Here is a 16484-nt window from a genome sequence, read left to right as displayed (position 1 = left end):
CATACAGCAAACTTCAAGGAATAAGATGGTCCAATTTTTACAGTCACTTCCTGGGGATAACCGCATGCTGTTCTGAGGGGCTGGAGGTCACCTGATTCACATACCTTCATTTCCTATTTTAAAGTGGCACTAGTCCTGTTAAAAAAAACATGCTGTTTTGGGTGGTGGTGATGTCATTTCAAAAGTGCCACAAGTCCTGAAGTTGGGTCCCATGAGGGGAAAATCTTATCTTTTTTAATTGCTTTATTGATCCTGTTTTGTTAATGCTTTGGAAAGGATTACTAAAAAGATACTAATTTTAAAGACAAATTAAGTGGAATGTCAACTTCAAAACCATAACTGTGCCTCTGTAAATTGGAAAAGAAGTGTATGTGAGCTCCAGTTTAAGCTAGGGTTGAAGAAAAAGTAGAGAAGAAAAATCTCAAGGATCTTCTTCAGAAAATTAGATCTCTGGGTGCAAAAACTCATCTCTAACTGGTCACTGATCACTTCCACTCTCACTATTTGAACATCCAAATACCTTACATAGTTCCACCACTTAATTCTAATCACAGCTGATTGCTCCGTGGATATTCTTCCTTTCCCTCGAATGAGCAGTAAGTTTGGTGGGGGGACACACTTCAAACTATGCTGCATATGAACCATGAAATTTGCCCTGAACATAGTAAGGTGCATGGTCTGATTTTGTTCTGTTCTGACAAGTTTCACCCTTCTGTTTAATAAATCCACTTTTTCTGAGAGGCAAACTGTCATACTGAGTCATGGTAACAGAGGCTGGGTCTTGTCCCCTAAAAGCCATGAAGATCTGAGCAAAAAATCTGAATTCATTTTCAGTGGGAAGGCAGTAGAGCATGAGGGGAATTGGATTGTGCCATCCTGAATTATCTGGAAGTCATCTAAATATTAATCACATTTTGGACAGATATTAAACCTTTTTGATAGAATAATTGCATGGTTTGTAACTTACTGTTTTAAACCCGGTGGCACCTATAGGAGACTGCAGACTGTTGATACTCGCAAACAAACTCCTTGAATTTAAAATGTCATAATTTGAACTTTCTTTAAAGAATTTTTCTTGCCCAGATTTAGCTTAAACTATCTGACTTTGCCTAAGTGTTATTTCTAGCATATAAGTACTTAGGGTATACTGAGAGAGATTTAGAGGCCATCTTTTTTCCTGCTAAATACAGGAGTAGCCTTTTTTTTGAAGAGTTCAGCTCCTTTCTGTGCTGCTCAAATTTAGCATTTCCTTTATGACCATATTTTTAGCAAAAAATGCCTGGGAGCAAACATAAGCCTGTATAGGAACTGAGCCCCTTTGAAAAACTAACTTGTGCTAACACAGCTGGTGGTGCACTTGCCCATCCTGATTCTTGAGTGTTTTCAGTGAGAAACTTGGCCCTTCATTGTATTCATACACATTCCTCCAAGGCAAATCAAGTGTCTCCGAGGTGTATTGAATACTGCAGGATGTACATGGATGTATATAATTCAGAGCCAGAGCAATATCCAGTAACAAAGCCAGCAATATTTGTGTCACACCCAGATCTAGCTGTAAATTGGAAAAAATTAGGCAGCGTGCAGTTCTTGCAAAGTTAAAAACTCTTTACCAGGGGGTTGCCACCTATAAACAGTCTTCAGCTTCTCTGTTGTAACTGCTGTGTCCACTCCCACCCTGTGGCAGGTGAAGCTAACCAGGGGTGGGCAAAATGCAGCCTGCTAGGCCATTCTATCCAGCCTGTAGGGCCCCTAAAAAATTTAGAAAATTTATATTTATCTGCCCCTGGCAGCCTGTCATGTAGCACTCAATGGCTTGCCAAAACTCAGTAAGTGGCCCTCCGCCCAAAATAATTGCCTGCTCCTGAACTAAGCTGTGGTAATTTAACCTGGCTTCATTCAGAGGTAAGCTACCTCATTTATCCTGTGTGCTAAGAGTAATAAAGAATATACTAAGAGATACAGTGAATCTACTTACACTATTTCTTACTTTTTGCACAAAACAAGATAGGCTTTATAAACAGAAAATAATTTCTGTATTCAGCCATTCCTAGGTGGCCATCCTTAGTCTTAAAGTCTATGATCAAATTACAGAGCCCTCAGCAAGTTAAACAATGCTAGTATGTTGAGCAAGGTGGGCACTTCCTAGTCTACCTGCACATTTACCTACTTCATTGTCGAGAGCTAGCGTGCAAGAAGAAAGCTGAAACATCCAGCAGAATGAAATCTCCAGGCAGAGAGGGACTGGGGCAAAAGCTTTTCCTTTATCATTTTGTTCTAATTTTGAACTCAGAAACAAAAAGTCACTTCAAAAGACTCTTTTGATCAAAAGCAACACATTCCTTTAAAACATTGCTTTGGAGTCAGCCCTATCCAACAACTTCCCTTCTTGTCCTAATAACATCGTTTAAACAGAGAGAGCTCACCCTTGTAAAGGAAACCACAAAGCTGGCCAGTAGGTAATGTGTTGAGAAGTTACTGATTTCAGTACAGTATCATTTATGGAAGGGGTGTCAAATTCACTTAGGGCCTAGGACATGGGGTGGCCGCTTCAGCCACCAAAGCAGTGGCAATGGGTCTGCAGGAGATCTGGGTGCACAGCAACAGTCCAAACATGGCAGTGGCGAGCTGAACTCACTGCCAACAGTCATGGCCACCAGGACAAAGGGCCTCTGAAGCAAGCACACCCCCAACTTCCGATGACTGGACAGAGAGGCTCCACAGGCCAAATCAGATGTTTGACACCTGTGATTTATGGAACAGATAAAGCAGAAGTGTACATAACTCCTGTCCCCACCCCCAGGCCAACACAGGAAACAATTTGCTGGGCTGACTGTTCGAAGTAAGTGAATGCACGTGAGAAGGATTTCGTTTTTATTTTAAAAGGTTTATCTAAAATCATTCAGGCTTCAATTAGAAAAAAGCACAAATGTATTTTTAACAAAGACTAAACACAACTTTTCCCAAGTTCATAATGGCTCAGAAGACTCTTCCCCATCTGAGCAAATACAAATGAATGTTTTAGGCAACATACAAAGCTACTTAAAATCACAGGATTCCTGCCCTTGAAAAATAGTTACATATGACAACCCTTAATTGACTTCATTATATTTGGGCTTATTCCTATAGCCGAGACAGACTAGTTTTACAAGACAACTGAAACAGTATATACGTTTCTTTAATTCCAGGTTTTACCAGCCACATCAAAGTCAAGGCCCATCTGTTCAACTTGAGATCATTCTTTGTACAGTACCTTCTACTTGGTTAGACTGTAATGCTCACTGGGCACATCTACACATGTGCTTTAATGTGCATTAGCCTATTTTAATGTGCATTAAAGCATCACAAAAATGCACTTTTGCTAATGCATATTAAAATAGACTAATGCACCTTTTCTAGTACCTCACAATGGAGGTAATGAATTTAAGAAAAAGCGCATTGATAAATGTGTAGATGCACCCAATAAGTAAAATTTTATGTAGAGGTTAGTTTCCAAAACTGTTTTACATTTTGCATAATGTGCAGTTATTACAGCTGCAGTTGACTTGCGTACCTGCATGAAAATAAATATGAAAGTAGACTAGAACTCTATTCCTATAATATGAAAAAAACTAGATTAGATGACTAGACCCTTACCTAACAGGTTGTGGTTCAGTGAATCATCATTAACGTTGATTTTTTAAGCTGTGTAAGCAGTGCGGCTTACAACAGTCCAAAATGATTGAAGTGGTAAGACCATAACAACTTTTATTAATAAAACAAAAGGCATTACATCCTAACTTTATCAATCCATGCTTAAGTCTGTGTTCCTCCTTCTTCTCTAATTCTGACAAAGTAGTCCTGCTACTTGATTCAATACACTGAGAGGAATTTTTTCTGGAGTGTAATACTGCTCCCTGTCTGTATTACAACGTATTGTGTAGTGAAGGCTAAAGGAGAATAGTTCCTTTCTTAGAACACTTCAAGAAACTTGTCAAGTGTGCATTTGTGGTTCATATAACAGGCCAGGCTTACTCAATCTTAACCGAGTGCCACATCATTTACCGGATGGACAATTACCTTTTAATTGTAAAATAAAAACCTTCAAGTCATACACTAGAGCTCTCTAATTAGTCTAGTAGCTCTACTCCTGGCACTGTGATACGGCATTGCTAAAAAAGAAGACATGCAGTACATCACTGGTAAGGAACTAAAGTGCATTAAAATACAATTATGAATCGGTTTTCCCTTGCTTCAAAGTATAATTTTCTTCTATTGTACAAATGATTGCACAGTTAAGTCATGCCCACTACCCTTTCTTCATTGAAATAAAGTGTACAGACACAAACGGATACAAATGCTTAGACTTAGCAGACACAGGTTAGTTTAAAATGCTTTTCTTTTTGGATTGCAAAATGCTAAGCTACAGGCTTCTTCAGGCAACCATATATACCAAGAGCCAAAGCCCTTTCGGCTCCCTGCTGTTAGTGAAGCGCGCAAGTGAAACATGGCACAGAACAGAGGAGCGCAGATAAGGTATGAATAATGCTCTGTGACAAGAGATCAGAGTGCTGTGGACCTTTTCCAATTTAAACTACTTTCTAACAGGTCTTCTTGTAACAACTAGGGTCTAGGGCTCCCATAAGTATTACCTGTATTAAGAGGTATTGTATGTTTTATCACAATGAGCACATTCAACAACTTGTAATAAAAACTATTAAAACTTAGTGGCAATAAGGTAGGTTGCGCATAAAGCAGCACTTCACACTATATGTAAGGGTCACTTGTGGGGCTTTTTATAATCGTGCCTTCTAACTGCACAATGGCCTTAATTACTCTGCAAAGAAGATGCTTGGCAAGTTTTGTTCTAAGTAAAACCTGCGACTTGCTAGTCTCTGCAGCAAGGAATACTACATGGGTGAAGTGAAGGGTATATATGGCACAACTGTTCAGACCCTCCCTCAAAGGTGATAAGTAGCTTTAGAAGCCTACAAATCTGACAGAAAACAAATCCTTCTGCTAAAATGAACTGTATAGGCCAATGCCACTTCATCCTTATTGCCTAGCTAATGTGATTCCAGCACTACTCTTAAGTGACTTTCCATGGGAAGTACCAGTTTTGTGTATGGAGAACAGATCTCATAAAAGGATTTAAAAAAAGCCAAGAAAAAGTTTGCGGGGTCAGGCCAAGTCTTCTAGCTTTGGTGAAGATTCTGTAAACAGGCAGATAATATTAGGTACAAGAGAAAAGTATTATAGATAAAATAAACATTGAAGGACAAGTATGGATTCAAGATGTAACTGTAGCGTATCTATACTGCAGTGTCATGAGAGAGACCCAACCAAGCTGGCTCTGATACTGGAAGCAGACTACCATCACATCATGGAGAGCAGCGCAGGCTAGAAGACCCCTCTCCTTCTTGGCAGCGTGAATTAGCTGGTATCAAGCTCTGTGCTGCTAGGGCTAAGCTACTTCCAAGTACATGAACTAACTCATTTAAAGCTAGTTTTTCTGTCCTTACACTACCTCATCCATAGTACAGCAAGCCTGAGAGTGATTTAGGTAAGGATGGGGGCAGGGAGAGAGGTTTAAACAGTGTTGCTGTGGTATGAGTGTACGATTTGGTTGATTGTTTCAAAACGTTACTACAACTACTGCTAGCTCATTTAGATTTTTAACCAGAAAGAGAGAGCTGGTTTTGTTACAGAGATCAAAACTGCATGAAAAACAAACCTCAGGACAGAGAGAAGGTATTGTTTTAACCAACAAAGGACTAAGACTTCACAACAGTTATCTGCTTTATTTGGGGTTCTTCTTAAAGTTGTGAGGAGACAACAGTCAAGCCTTCTCAACTGCCTTGGCTCTGCATTTGTTAGTAGGCATCTGAATCGCATGACGAGCTTCCTTATTCACAGCTTCTGTTGCTCCTCTTCAGCTTGCCCAAGTAAGTGGCTTTTCACGTTCTGATCAGAGTTTGGCACTAATAAGGGAGGAGAAAAAGTGTATGAAATTCTCCTTAAAGAACAGTATATAAGCCAAGATAACCTATACTGCGATGTGCATCTAAAAAAAACATAATTAGAGAAGCTCACCATTGTCCTTACTTGAAAGAATTGTTTCTCTAGGATAATACAATGTCAGATGTAGGGATGTGAACAGTTTAACCCACCAGCTCAGTGATAAGCAGTTCTAGCTTGCCGGTTATTGCTTAGCCTGGGACTGGGCAAGTTCCCAGAGGGAAGGGAAGCCCTGTGGTGCTCCAGCAGGAACCAGAAAGCAGCAAAGCAGGAAGGCAGGAGGGAGAAATGAATGAGGAGGAGGAGAGGAGAGGGAGGGTTGACTAATAAGTAATAATTAGGCTATGCAGAGGGAGGCAGGGAGAGAAGAGTGAGGTGGGGGGAGGAGAGGGGAGGGGACGGGGGGTGTTGCCTGCTCCCTCCTTCAAAGTGTGCCAGCAGCTGCAGTGGGCTAGTAAAAGCCCCTTGCTGGCTGCTGCCCCCTGGGGCTTTCTGGGCAGGGCTGCTTTGGCTCCTGGCTCCCCACGCTGCTCTGGGCAGGTGAGTGCAGGCCCAGGGCTCAGCACCTACCCCCCTCCACTCTCTAACTTCTCAAAGCCACAGGCTGGAGCCCAGCACTGCTGCCCCTGTCCTTATCCCTGCACCCAACTGATTAATGGTTTAACCTGTTGTAATTACAACAAGGTGAACGAATATTTATTTAAACGGTATTTATATCCCTAGTCAGATGTATATAGTAAGGCTTGCATTGTCATGTACAATGAAATTGCAGTGTGCACCTGATTCTCCCTTCTCATCTAAGTCAGAGGTAACTCCAGCACGACTACAGCAATATAAAAATGGTGACAGCAGAAGTCAGGTCCTTAATATTTTCAAAGACCTTCTCAATGGCAAAGTTACCTAAAAATGAGCAGAACTCCACTCAGCTGCATCTCCCACAGAAACCACTTAAGGGCTGAGCTGTAAAAACACATCCCTAAAACATTTTTTGCACAATATACAAGGGCATAAATCAGTTTTATTTCTTACCATGCAAATTATGTTCACTGCCTGCAAGTGCAGCCTGTTTGTCCGTTTCAGATTCAGCCTCATTCTCATCTAAATTGTAGTCGATTCCTTTGTTCTGGTCGACTGCTTCAGGTCCCTGTTTGTCTGGAACGATAAGTAAAAAACAAAAAAAATCACATTGCTATATTTAAACTTGTTAGTTTCTTCAATAAAGTTTCAGGGTGCCCCTTTGTTGGGGGAGGGGAGATGGGGGGGGGTCCTATCAGGTAGACAATCTGCCAACCAAGCAGTAAGTTGCAAGGGTGACTTTATATGTTTTGGGTTATGTTAATCCTAGTACCGAAGAAGAACATTTAAACTAGGAGTACGGGATTTTTTTCACCTACACAGCTCACAAATACAGCTTCCAGTTTCAGCTCGTAAATACAGAACAGGCTCTTTATTTTAAGCCTATACATATAGGCATAGAGTGACCATCCCTAGCTAGAAAAGGGATCAGCCCATGAAGCCACATATTCATGCTATTGGAGCAGCTCACCACAATTAGTTTACTGCACTTATTTGAATCTAAGTCTACCATGAATTTAAGACACCCCCCCCCCTTAGATTTTATATTGGAAAATTTATAAATTTGTTAATTAGATTTTATACCTGGAAAACTATCACAGGGTTGTCTTAAATTCATCCCCTGCCCCACTGCTACCACAGAGAAAGCAGTGGAGAGGGAAGGGAGGCCCTCTGCCTCCCCCAATTCTCCCCCATGCAGCCTTCCTGCCCCCACTGCCCCTCCCTACCCCAGCCCCACTATCAGGTCCTGTTCCCTCCCAGAGCACAGCACATGGAAGTTCAACCCTTGCCAGGCCATGCCACAGTGTTAGAGCTGCTGATTGGCTGGGCAGTTCTACTGGCCAATACAAGAAAACTTAACTTTAAGGATCTAAGTTAGGCACTGTTATTGTGCTGGAGCATTGTACACGTCCAGTGACTGGCCTGAGCTATCATGTCTAAATTTAGAGTTTTAACCTCTAGTGCCTTACAAGGTACACTGTGAATGTCTTCCATCTTCCAGCCACCAGCAGATTAACACAATACAAGGACCACAAATTCAAAGGACATGTGTATTTTTTACTTTTTTAGCAACTCCAGAACACGGACTCCTCACTTGGCAACATCTAGCAGTCCCCAAGTAATACAGCAAGCTCTCTTTTCCATATTTATCATTTCTAGTAACATGGAAAAAAAAGACTCAGAAACAGTCCGGCTCCTGTTCTTGTTAGGCACTGAAGTCTTTCTACCCTTGGAGCTCTAGCACCAATCAGCAGTGGTGATAAAAACAGTTTTGGGATATACCCAGAGGTAATACTCTGAAACAGAAATTCTGTGGTCAAGCAGAACCACTTTATAACCTGAGAGAAGGTGGCTAGCTGCATTCAATTAGCCATTTCATCAAGTTCTGCTGGTAAGGCTAGTTAAAGCATTACCCGTACCCATAACCTACAAATCTCAGAGCAGAGATTAACCAGAGGGACGGTCCCTTGCTTTCATTCATTACACAAGAGACATCTGCCATCAAGATCCTACTGATAGTCATTCAGCATCCTTGTGCCAACTACAGCAATTGCACATCTTAAACTAAGCTAACTCCTGATTTGAAGCTATTTCTTCAGGGGATCAAGATTCCTCTGCAGCCACAAGTAACTACAAACAAGGAAATCAACAGGGAATAACCTTCCAGCCCTCCATACATAAGAGTATTCGCCTGAGTGCCAAAAACTGGGCCACCAACTGGCAATTGCTTTACTACTGGTTTACAGTGCTGTATGCAGTAACAAGGTAGCCAGCAGCTGCAGCTGGCAGAGTCAATGCCAAAACATAACCGTAAGCCCTCATAATAATAAGAGGAAGTAAAGAAAAGCTGCAGAGAGTGATACCTTCTATTCAGGAAGTTATAGTGACTAGACCAGACATTTTAGAGGTCCCATAATAGCAGCACATCTATAGCAGACAATAATATGGAGACCCAAAGAGATTGGCTGCACATCCTGCATGCACTCCACCATCCAAGACAGTAGGGCTGGGACACAAGTTTCTAATACTCCAGCCTTGATGCCTGTCATATTGAATGTAATAGTTTGAATTCTTGTAATAACTGCCCCTTAGCCAGTTTAGAGAAAAGGCAAGGTTCATCTTCTTATGTAGGCCATTTCTTGCTTTGCCTGGCCCTGCAACAAGTTCTAAAAGTCTTAGGTTCTCAATCTTATCTTTAGAGTTAACCTAGGAACAGGCAAAACGACCCTTAAGCAAACATTCCAAGAGATCAAACCCTAGAAGCTTATGAAAGGGGGTTGGGAAAGATAAGTCACCGCAGTGTTGTGGAAAGTCTCAAGAATTTAAGATAAACATCAGCGGATAAATTCCACGGCAGAATACAAACTGACCACCGAGAAAAATCTGTTGAGTAAGATCTGAGCCCAATTTGGGGGTAGTGACAGGTTTGGGTAGGAGGGGCCCATGACGGCAACTCACCCAGTATATAACCTGTAACCTATAGTCCCAAGTTGGAGGTAACCTCACTTGCAGAACACCAAAGGAAGAATCACAAGTGCAGGCCGGATCAGACTGATTACCTGAACCACCCTCTTAGTGAACAAGAACTCCCGTTCACGCTGAAGCCGCAGAGCGCCTGAGTGCGACCAAAGAAAGGGGACTTGTTCCTAACATTGCTGAGACCAACCCTAAAACCATAACTAAAGAATGAAAGTATATCTGGGGATCTGATTTCTCAGAATTCTAGGATTGTATCTGTTTTTGTAATACTAATTCTTATAGCATTGTTTGGGAAGGAAGTACGTTTGGAGCATTGTTTCTAATATATGTAGTTATTGTGTTTTTAATGTTTGTGGTTTTTCTTAAAGGTAAGCAGTGTTACATGCGTAGCAAGGAGTTTTAATAAACATATTAAAAGGAATAAAAATCGTGATCATTGTGAAAACGAACAGGACTGAACCTCACCCCACCAGTGTACTGAACCAATATATCATGTGGGACTTCTCTCTGTTCTGTAAACCCATAAGAGACAATACCAAGCTAGTACCAAGCTATTGTCTACCATCTCAGTAGCCTACCCTACTCTGAATCTGAACTTTCCCAGAGAGAGCACAGAATACTTGAAGTAGAGAAATGGCAATGGGAAATGTCCCTTAGCCGACAGTGTCAAGAGGATAAATACCTTGGCATGTTTTGGGGCTAAATAATTAAAATACTACAGTAGTTACCAACCAAAGCCTCTTTATGTTCTCAGTTCTCTAGCTGAAGAAATCCTTTTCAGTTTGTGCTACAGGATTAAGACAAGCCAGTAAAAGGTGGAAAGAATCGTAATAAAATATTTTTGTGGCTTTTTTCCAAAATGCAACTGGTGCCTGCAAAACACCTGGAAACATGTGCATGCAAAACTGATAACTCCAGCATACAGCTTTCTCATAGACTTCCCTGAAGTGAAGCCTTGGCAGAGATGTGTATGTAATTAATCTGCGGTCCTAACAGAGGGTTGCTCACATGTATATAAAGAGGTCACCTTTCAGCACCGCTGAGCTTTACAATCAAACAACCTTTTAAGATGTGAAGGCTTTTGATTCTGTTATTTCAACAGAATTTTTCTGATAGATGGCTAGAACTTAATCAGCCAACACATGATGCAGCATGTGCCTATTTGCCTTCTAAGGATGGAGTGACATCTAAAGTGTTAGTTACTATACAGCTCTGTCTACACTAGGCCAAAGAACACTTATAAATAGGAGAAACTAAATTAAGTGACTAGGGAACAGCACTGAACAGTGAACAAAAGCATAGTGGCTCACACACCAGGCGGGAAGGGAATTCAAGTTGTACTTGTTCATCTTGTTAGAAACAGCAAATATTTTGAAAGAAACAAAAATAATCCATCTACCCAAAATGTTTTAATCCAGATGTGCCAAAGACACAGCCCACAGGCCAGATCTGGTCCATGAAGCCCTATCATTGGGCTTAGTACTTTCTGTAAGTCTTTGAGCAGCATACCACAGGCACAGTATACACTGGGGCTAGATCCACATGCTGCATATCTGGGGCAGGCTGCACATGACACAGGGTGTGCACTGCACGTGGCACCCACACCAGATCTGCTCTGCATGCTGGATCCTGGACCAGTCTAAATCAGGCCCACAGACCAGTCCTGACTGCCAGGTGTAGCATGCAGAGCTGCTCTGGTGCGCACCCCATGCCACGCAAGGCTAGGGCCAGCATGTACTGCATGAGTTGTGTGGTGCTGGAGCCAGTATGCACACTGCAAACAGCACACACAACCAATCCAGGGCATATGTTGCATCGGGCACCCACACTTGACCAGCCCTGTGAGCTGGATCCCACATATGGGACTGGTCTGTATGCCCAATCCAAGCCACACACCCTACACCCCTCATCTAGCCTGCAGGACCAGATGAGTATGACACCCCTGTTTTAAGTGACCAGATCCTGCTATATTTGTTCTTAAGAGTAATCTACCTGGTGACAATGTGCTAATTAGTCAAAGTGCTTATAAGGCAAAAACTAACCACAATGTGGCCCAATAATGACCCATAAAAAAGCAGACCTTGTGAAGACCTGGGTGTAAACTATTCCAGAATTCAGTGATCAACGAAGACTTCATTAGCAGGAACAAACTTCCACCCACAGGGTGAAGAAAGCAGGGAACTTGCCTCCCAGCCCTTCTCCCAAGTGGCAGAGCACTGCATGGTTGCAATTCATTTCTGCATAGGAAAGAAAGTTACACTTCGAGCCTACTACAAGGAAATGGATATGGCTGCAGACACTTGGCAGCAAGGTAGCTTGAGTAAACCTCTGTACTAACCATCCTTACTGGGCCCCTGGTCATCCAGCTGAACATCATAATTTAAGAGGTGCTCCCTCTCCACCTCCTCAGTGGCAACATTTTCTTGGTTAGTAGCCTGGCTGGCTGGCAGTTTTTGCATGCGGAATGACTCCTGTTCTTCTGCACCATCTTCAACTGCATTTTTTACCTCTTTATATGGATTTGATTCTTTTCCTGGTTCAGGAGGTAGTTCCTCATGATCTACTGTAGCCTTTGCTGAATCCTGTGGGAGTCCCTGATCAATGGAAAGTTTCTCACCTTCTGCTTTCACCTCCTGCTTACTGATGGTAACCAGATCATTTGTCCCATCTGTAAACCAGTGTAAATCAGAGTCAGCAGAATATGTTTCGTTAGTAGGAAAAATTAAAAGGCTTTAAAAAGCTACAACAAATAGTTTCCTCCTAGTCACTCTTTCCCTTTTGTAGGGAGGATCATTACTCCGCAAACTCAAAAAAAGGCAGAACTCAGTGTCCCAAATTAAAATTCCAAGTATTCTAGAACTTCTAATATTTGTACTAAGGGGAGACTGTGACAATACCAACCATCCATTCATTCGTGGTTTCTCAGGGTTTAAAGCCAAAAGGGGATTGTGAGATCATCGTGTCTGACGTTCTGTATGACAGGCCCTTACACTTCACCCAGTAATCCTTGTATAGGAGCTAATTAACTTGAATTCAATTTAAAGCATAATTTCTACTTGTCCCATGGCAGTTGCAACTACTATACAAACTCATTTTTACACTGTTAAAGCCAAATGCTTGCTTCAGAAAACAAAAGGCTTTTTCCATTGCAAATTAGGGGTACAATTTTAAACCCACCAAACTTGACACTGTTTCTATACATGCACCTATTACAACACATTCTCAAACTAATGGAAGTGTTTTAATTAAACAGTCTTCAGAGTCATCAGCTGCAATGTCCATAAGAAAGAAAAAAGGCTGATTAATGAAACTCCAAAGTAGCCTAAACTAATTTGATATGCAACTTTTTGCATTTTAACAGATCAAAAAGGTTCAATTAATTAGGCACTACTTCTTCAGTTGTTATTAAAGTATTAGTGAGGTAATTGGCTAATCTTACCTTTATTTCTATGAGAATCATTTTCAAGTGTGTTTTTCACATTAAGTGTTGATTTTGGTACTTCTCCAGATAAGCTTCCAGGAATTTTGCTCTTCTCTTGTTCATCTGTTTTCTGCTGTTCCAGGTCATTCTGCTGGACCTCCAGTTGGTTAAAGGCTGGCAACTGAATATTAACCTTAGGGCATACAGACACAAAGATATTAGTCCAAATATTTATCCCAGTGCTCTACTTATCTTTCATTTTAATCCTGACAAGACAAATCTACAGACCAATTCAAGTAATAGACTGAATTGAACTAAATTCTTCACTGAAGTCAGAAATAGTACACAGTTGTAATCCACAGACAGCATTGTTAGCACACAGATCACAAGACAAAGCTGAATTCACCTCCTGTACAACTACTCCACCCAATTCTGACTGACTCAGTTTCTGCCCTAGAAGATGCCCCTGGGGCAGTTTTTTTTGACATAGTGCTTCCAAGGTTGCAGGATACCCACCCCACCCATACAGGGGCCTCAGAGGCACAAGTAAATAGTTGGGGATATAGTGCGGTGGCAAGGCAAGTTACCCAAGGGCTGCCCTGGTACCATGCCAGGTCTGCAGCCAAGAATGGTTTGCGAAGGCAGGGACAGGCCAAAACTAGTTTTATTTGCCTGACATGGGGCTCCTTCACTTTCAAAAAAGTTTTGGAAACGTTGATCTAAGGCAGTCTGTTTTTGACAGATGAATTAACTCGAGAGGCTGCTTCAGGGGGTTACCAAAAACACCTGCAATCTCAACTTGTAAGATGTTGGCGTGTCAGGTGTGGACAGTGGAGGACCCCACTACCTTTCCTTTAGAGGGAGGTCAAAGGCCTTTGAAAAGGGATCATTTTTTTCACTGCGCTACACATCAAGAGTCCCAAACCTGTTCACCAAGTTCTTCAAGGCATTCACTCTGCTCCACTCTTCGAACTCCATTTCCAATTCTGGTTTAACAAAAAAACAAACCCCACCCTAAGCAACAAGTATCCACACTAGACACTTGAAAGAGGGAAGTGCCAATAATTAAACTGCCTGCTTCATCTACACCCTCCACCAAATTCCCAAATGGGAAGTTAGGGTGAACTATTACCCTTCGGTCAAACTCTATACACTCCCTAGTCAGACGGAATGTACTTGCATACCAAATAGGATATTTTTAGGGTAATCACTGACCTTCCCTCTTCCCAGTGATTTCCAACATTTTCTGGCCTTGCCAACCCATCTAGCTGCCCACAGACCTTGAAATAAACCAATTGATAGTAACTCACATAGGAAGAATTTTGATCAGTCCTAGCATTCTGCGAGTCCAGATTAAACATAGGATTTTGTACAAGCATGGGGAGCAGGAACACACAAAGACAGAGACTGGAACAGAAACATAATAAACCTGCACTGGTATCTACCAGATCCTCATGGAGACACCTGGTCAGTTTAACATGCACACAGTTTATTGCTGGAGGACTGCTTTCTCTGTAATAATTTTGTACTAAAATAAATGGTATGGAGCTCTGTAAAAGCTGGCTGCTCTCAAGAGAAAACACTGCAGAAACTGCACCAAGGTCAGACCTGCTAGGGATAACTACAGTGAACTACAAGGGGACTGCAGTCTTAAAACTTGTATTCTTAAGAGAAAATGACATGAGTCCCCATTGTAGGAAGATGATGGCTGAGGTCAGAGACTGGAGAGTAAATTCCCTGGAAGAAGCCCTGCAGGTGTTCAATAGGTCTGTAACCCTCAAGCCAACACCTATCTTGAGGCCCTGCTCATCTGCAAAGGCCTTGCATTTCCCATGGACACAACTCATCCCTAGACTCTTTCTTTCTTCCTTTTTATTAAAGCCCCAAATTTCTGTTTAATTTACATGGGACAGGATTAAGCAGCAGCTTTATAGGGGGAATCTTTACTGCACTTCTGGTGGTGACAGACATAACTATACAACTGACTTTTTTATAAAACTAAACCACAGTCTTACCTGGAAATTTTTGGGGGGATTATCTGTGAAGTCTTTATGTTCCTTAGCCTGTGGTGCTTCATTGCCTTTTTTTGTGATCTCACCTAACCTTTCTTCACATTGTTCTTTTAGCTCTTTCATCTGATTGGCACACTGGGTCCTTGAGAGAAAACAGAAAGTCATTATTTATATATGTACTTTTATCTCCAACATCTCCAAACAGAGAAACCCTTCTCATTGCATACTTTTATTTCCTTTTCTTTATTAATGGTTTCTTAGTCTTACATCTGTATTTATGTTCAGAGGAAGGGGGAGAAGGTGGGGGAGTAGAAGAATAGAACTAAATAGAAGAATAGAAGGCAAAACCAGAAATCACCTCAATGCAGGTATATACAAGAAAGCTGTCCATGGCATCATACAGAACTGGAATGACTAGCACTGGATCCAGGACTTTCAGGTAAGGAAGTCCACTTTGATGAAGCTTTCTTGAAAAATTCACCTGAGCTCACCAGTGCCAAGATATAAAGAAAAGGGAGGTGGTTTCATAGATTTCATAGACATCAGGGCTAGAAGGGACCTCGGGAGAGCATCGAGTCCAGCCCCCCACCCAAAGGGCAGGAAGTCAACTGTGGTCATAGGATAAGCATCCAATTTACTCTTGAAGGTGTTCAATGTAGGTGCTTGAACCACCTCCGATGGCAGGCTGTTCCAGACCTTGGGGGCTCGGACAGTAAAGAAATTCTTCCTTATGTCCAGCCTGAAACGGTCTTGCAGGAGTTTGTGACCGTTCGACCTCGTCATCCCTTGGGGCGCTCTGGTGAACAGATGTTCCCCCAGGTCCTGGTTGTCACCCCTGAGAAACTTATAGGTGGCCATCAGATCACCCCTGAGCCTGCACTTTTCCAGGCTAAAGAGTCCCATGGCTCTCAGCCTGTCATCGTAAGATCTGTTTTCCTGACCTCTGATCATGCGCGTGGCTCTCCTCTGGACTCTCTCAAGCTTCTCCACATCCTTTTTGAATTGTGGAGCCCAAAACTGGACGCAGTACTCCAGCTGCGGCCTCACCAAGGCCGAGTACAAGGGGAGAATGACGTCCCGGGATTTGCTCGAGAAGCATCTATGGATGCAAGCCAGCATTTTGGTCGCTTTACTAGCCGCAGCATCGCATTGGAGGCTCATGTTCATCTTGTGGTCAATGATGACCCCCAAGTCTCTTTCTTCTGTAGTGCTATCCAACGTAGCACTGCTGAGCCTATAAGGATGCTGCAGGTTTTTCCTCCCAAGGTGGAGAACCTTGCATTTTTCGGTGTTAAACACCATCAGGTTCTCGTCTAGCCATTTGCTGAGCTTGTCCAGGTCAGCCTGGATCACCCGCCTATCTTCTGGCGTGGATGCTTTGCCCCAAAGTTTGGTGTCATCGGCAAACTTGGCCAGTCCACTCCTGAATCCAATGTCCACATCATTAATGAAGATGTTGAACAGTATGGGTCCAAGGACAGAGCCTTGAGGGACCCCACTGG

At 42.2% G+C, this 16484-nt stretch overlaps 1 protein-coding gene across 5 annotated transcripts in view; it reads right to left on the bottom strand.

Annotated features, from left to right (window-relative positions):
* Nucleotides 1-2854: 2854 nt before the first annotated feature.
* The window catches only part of GOLM1 (golgi membrane protein 1), a 99630-nt gene continuing 86000 nt past the window's right edge, over nt 2855-16484 (bottom strand). For all 5 annotated transcript variants that reach the window (XM_090038637.1, XM_090038641.1, XM_090038640.1 and 2 more), the window contains 5 exons: nt 14986-15124; nt 12989-13163; nt 11888-12217; nt 7024-7146; nt 2855-5957 (listed from right to left, as the gene is read on the bottom strand). In XM_090038637.1, the coding sequence (XP_089894763.1) occupies nt 5887-5957; nt 7024-7146; nt 11888-12217; nt 12989-13163; nt 14986-15124 (838 nt within the window). In that variant the 3' untranslated portion in view covers nt 2855-5886. The remainder of the gene's footprint in view (nt 5958-7023; nt 7147-11887; nt 12218-12988; nt 13164-14985; nt 15125-16484) is intronic.

Source organism: Crocodylus siamensis, chromosome 3 (genome assembly GCF_052110815.1).
Source record: "Crocodylus siamensis isolate JL-2025a chromosome 3, ASM5211081v1, whole genome shotgun sequence".
Classification (NCBI taxonomy): Eukaryota; Metazoa; Chordata; order Crocodylia; family Crocodylidae; genus Crocodylus; species Crocodylus siamensis.
This window is presented reverse-complemented; position numbering and strand designations above follow the sequence as displayed.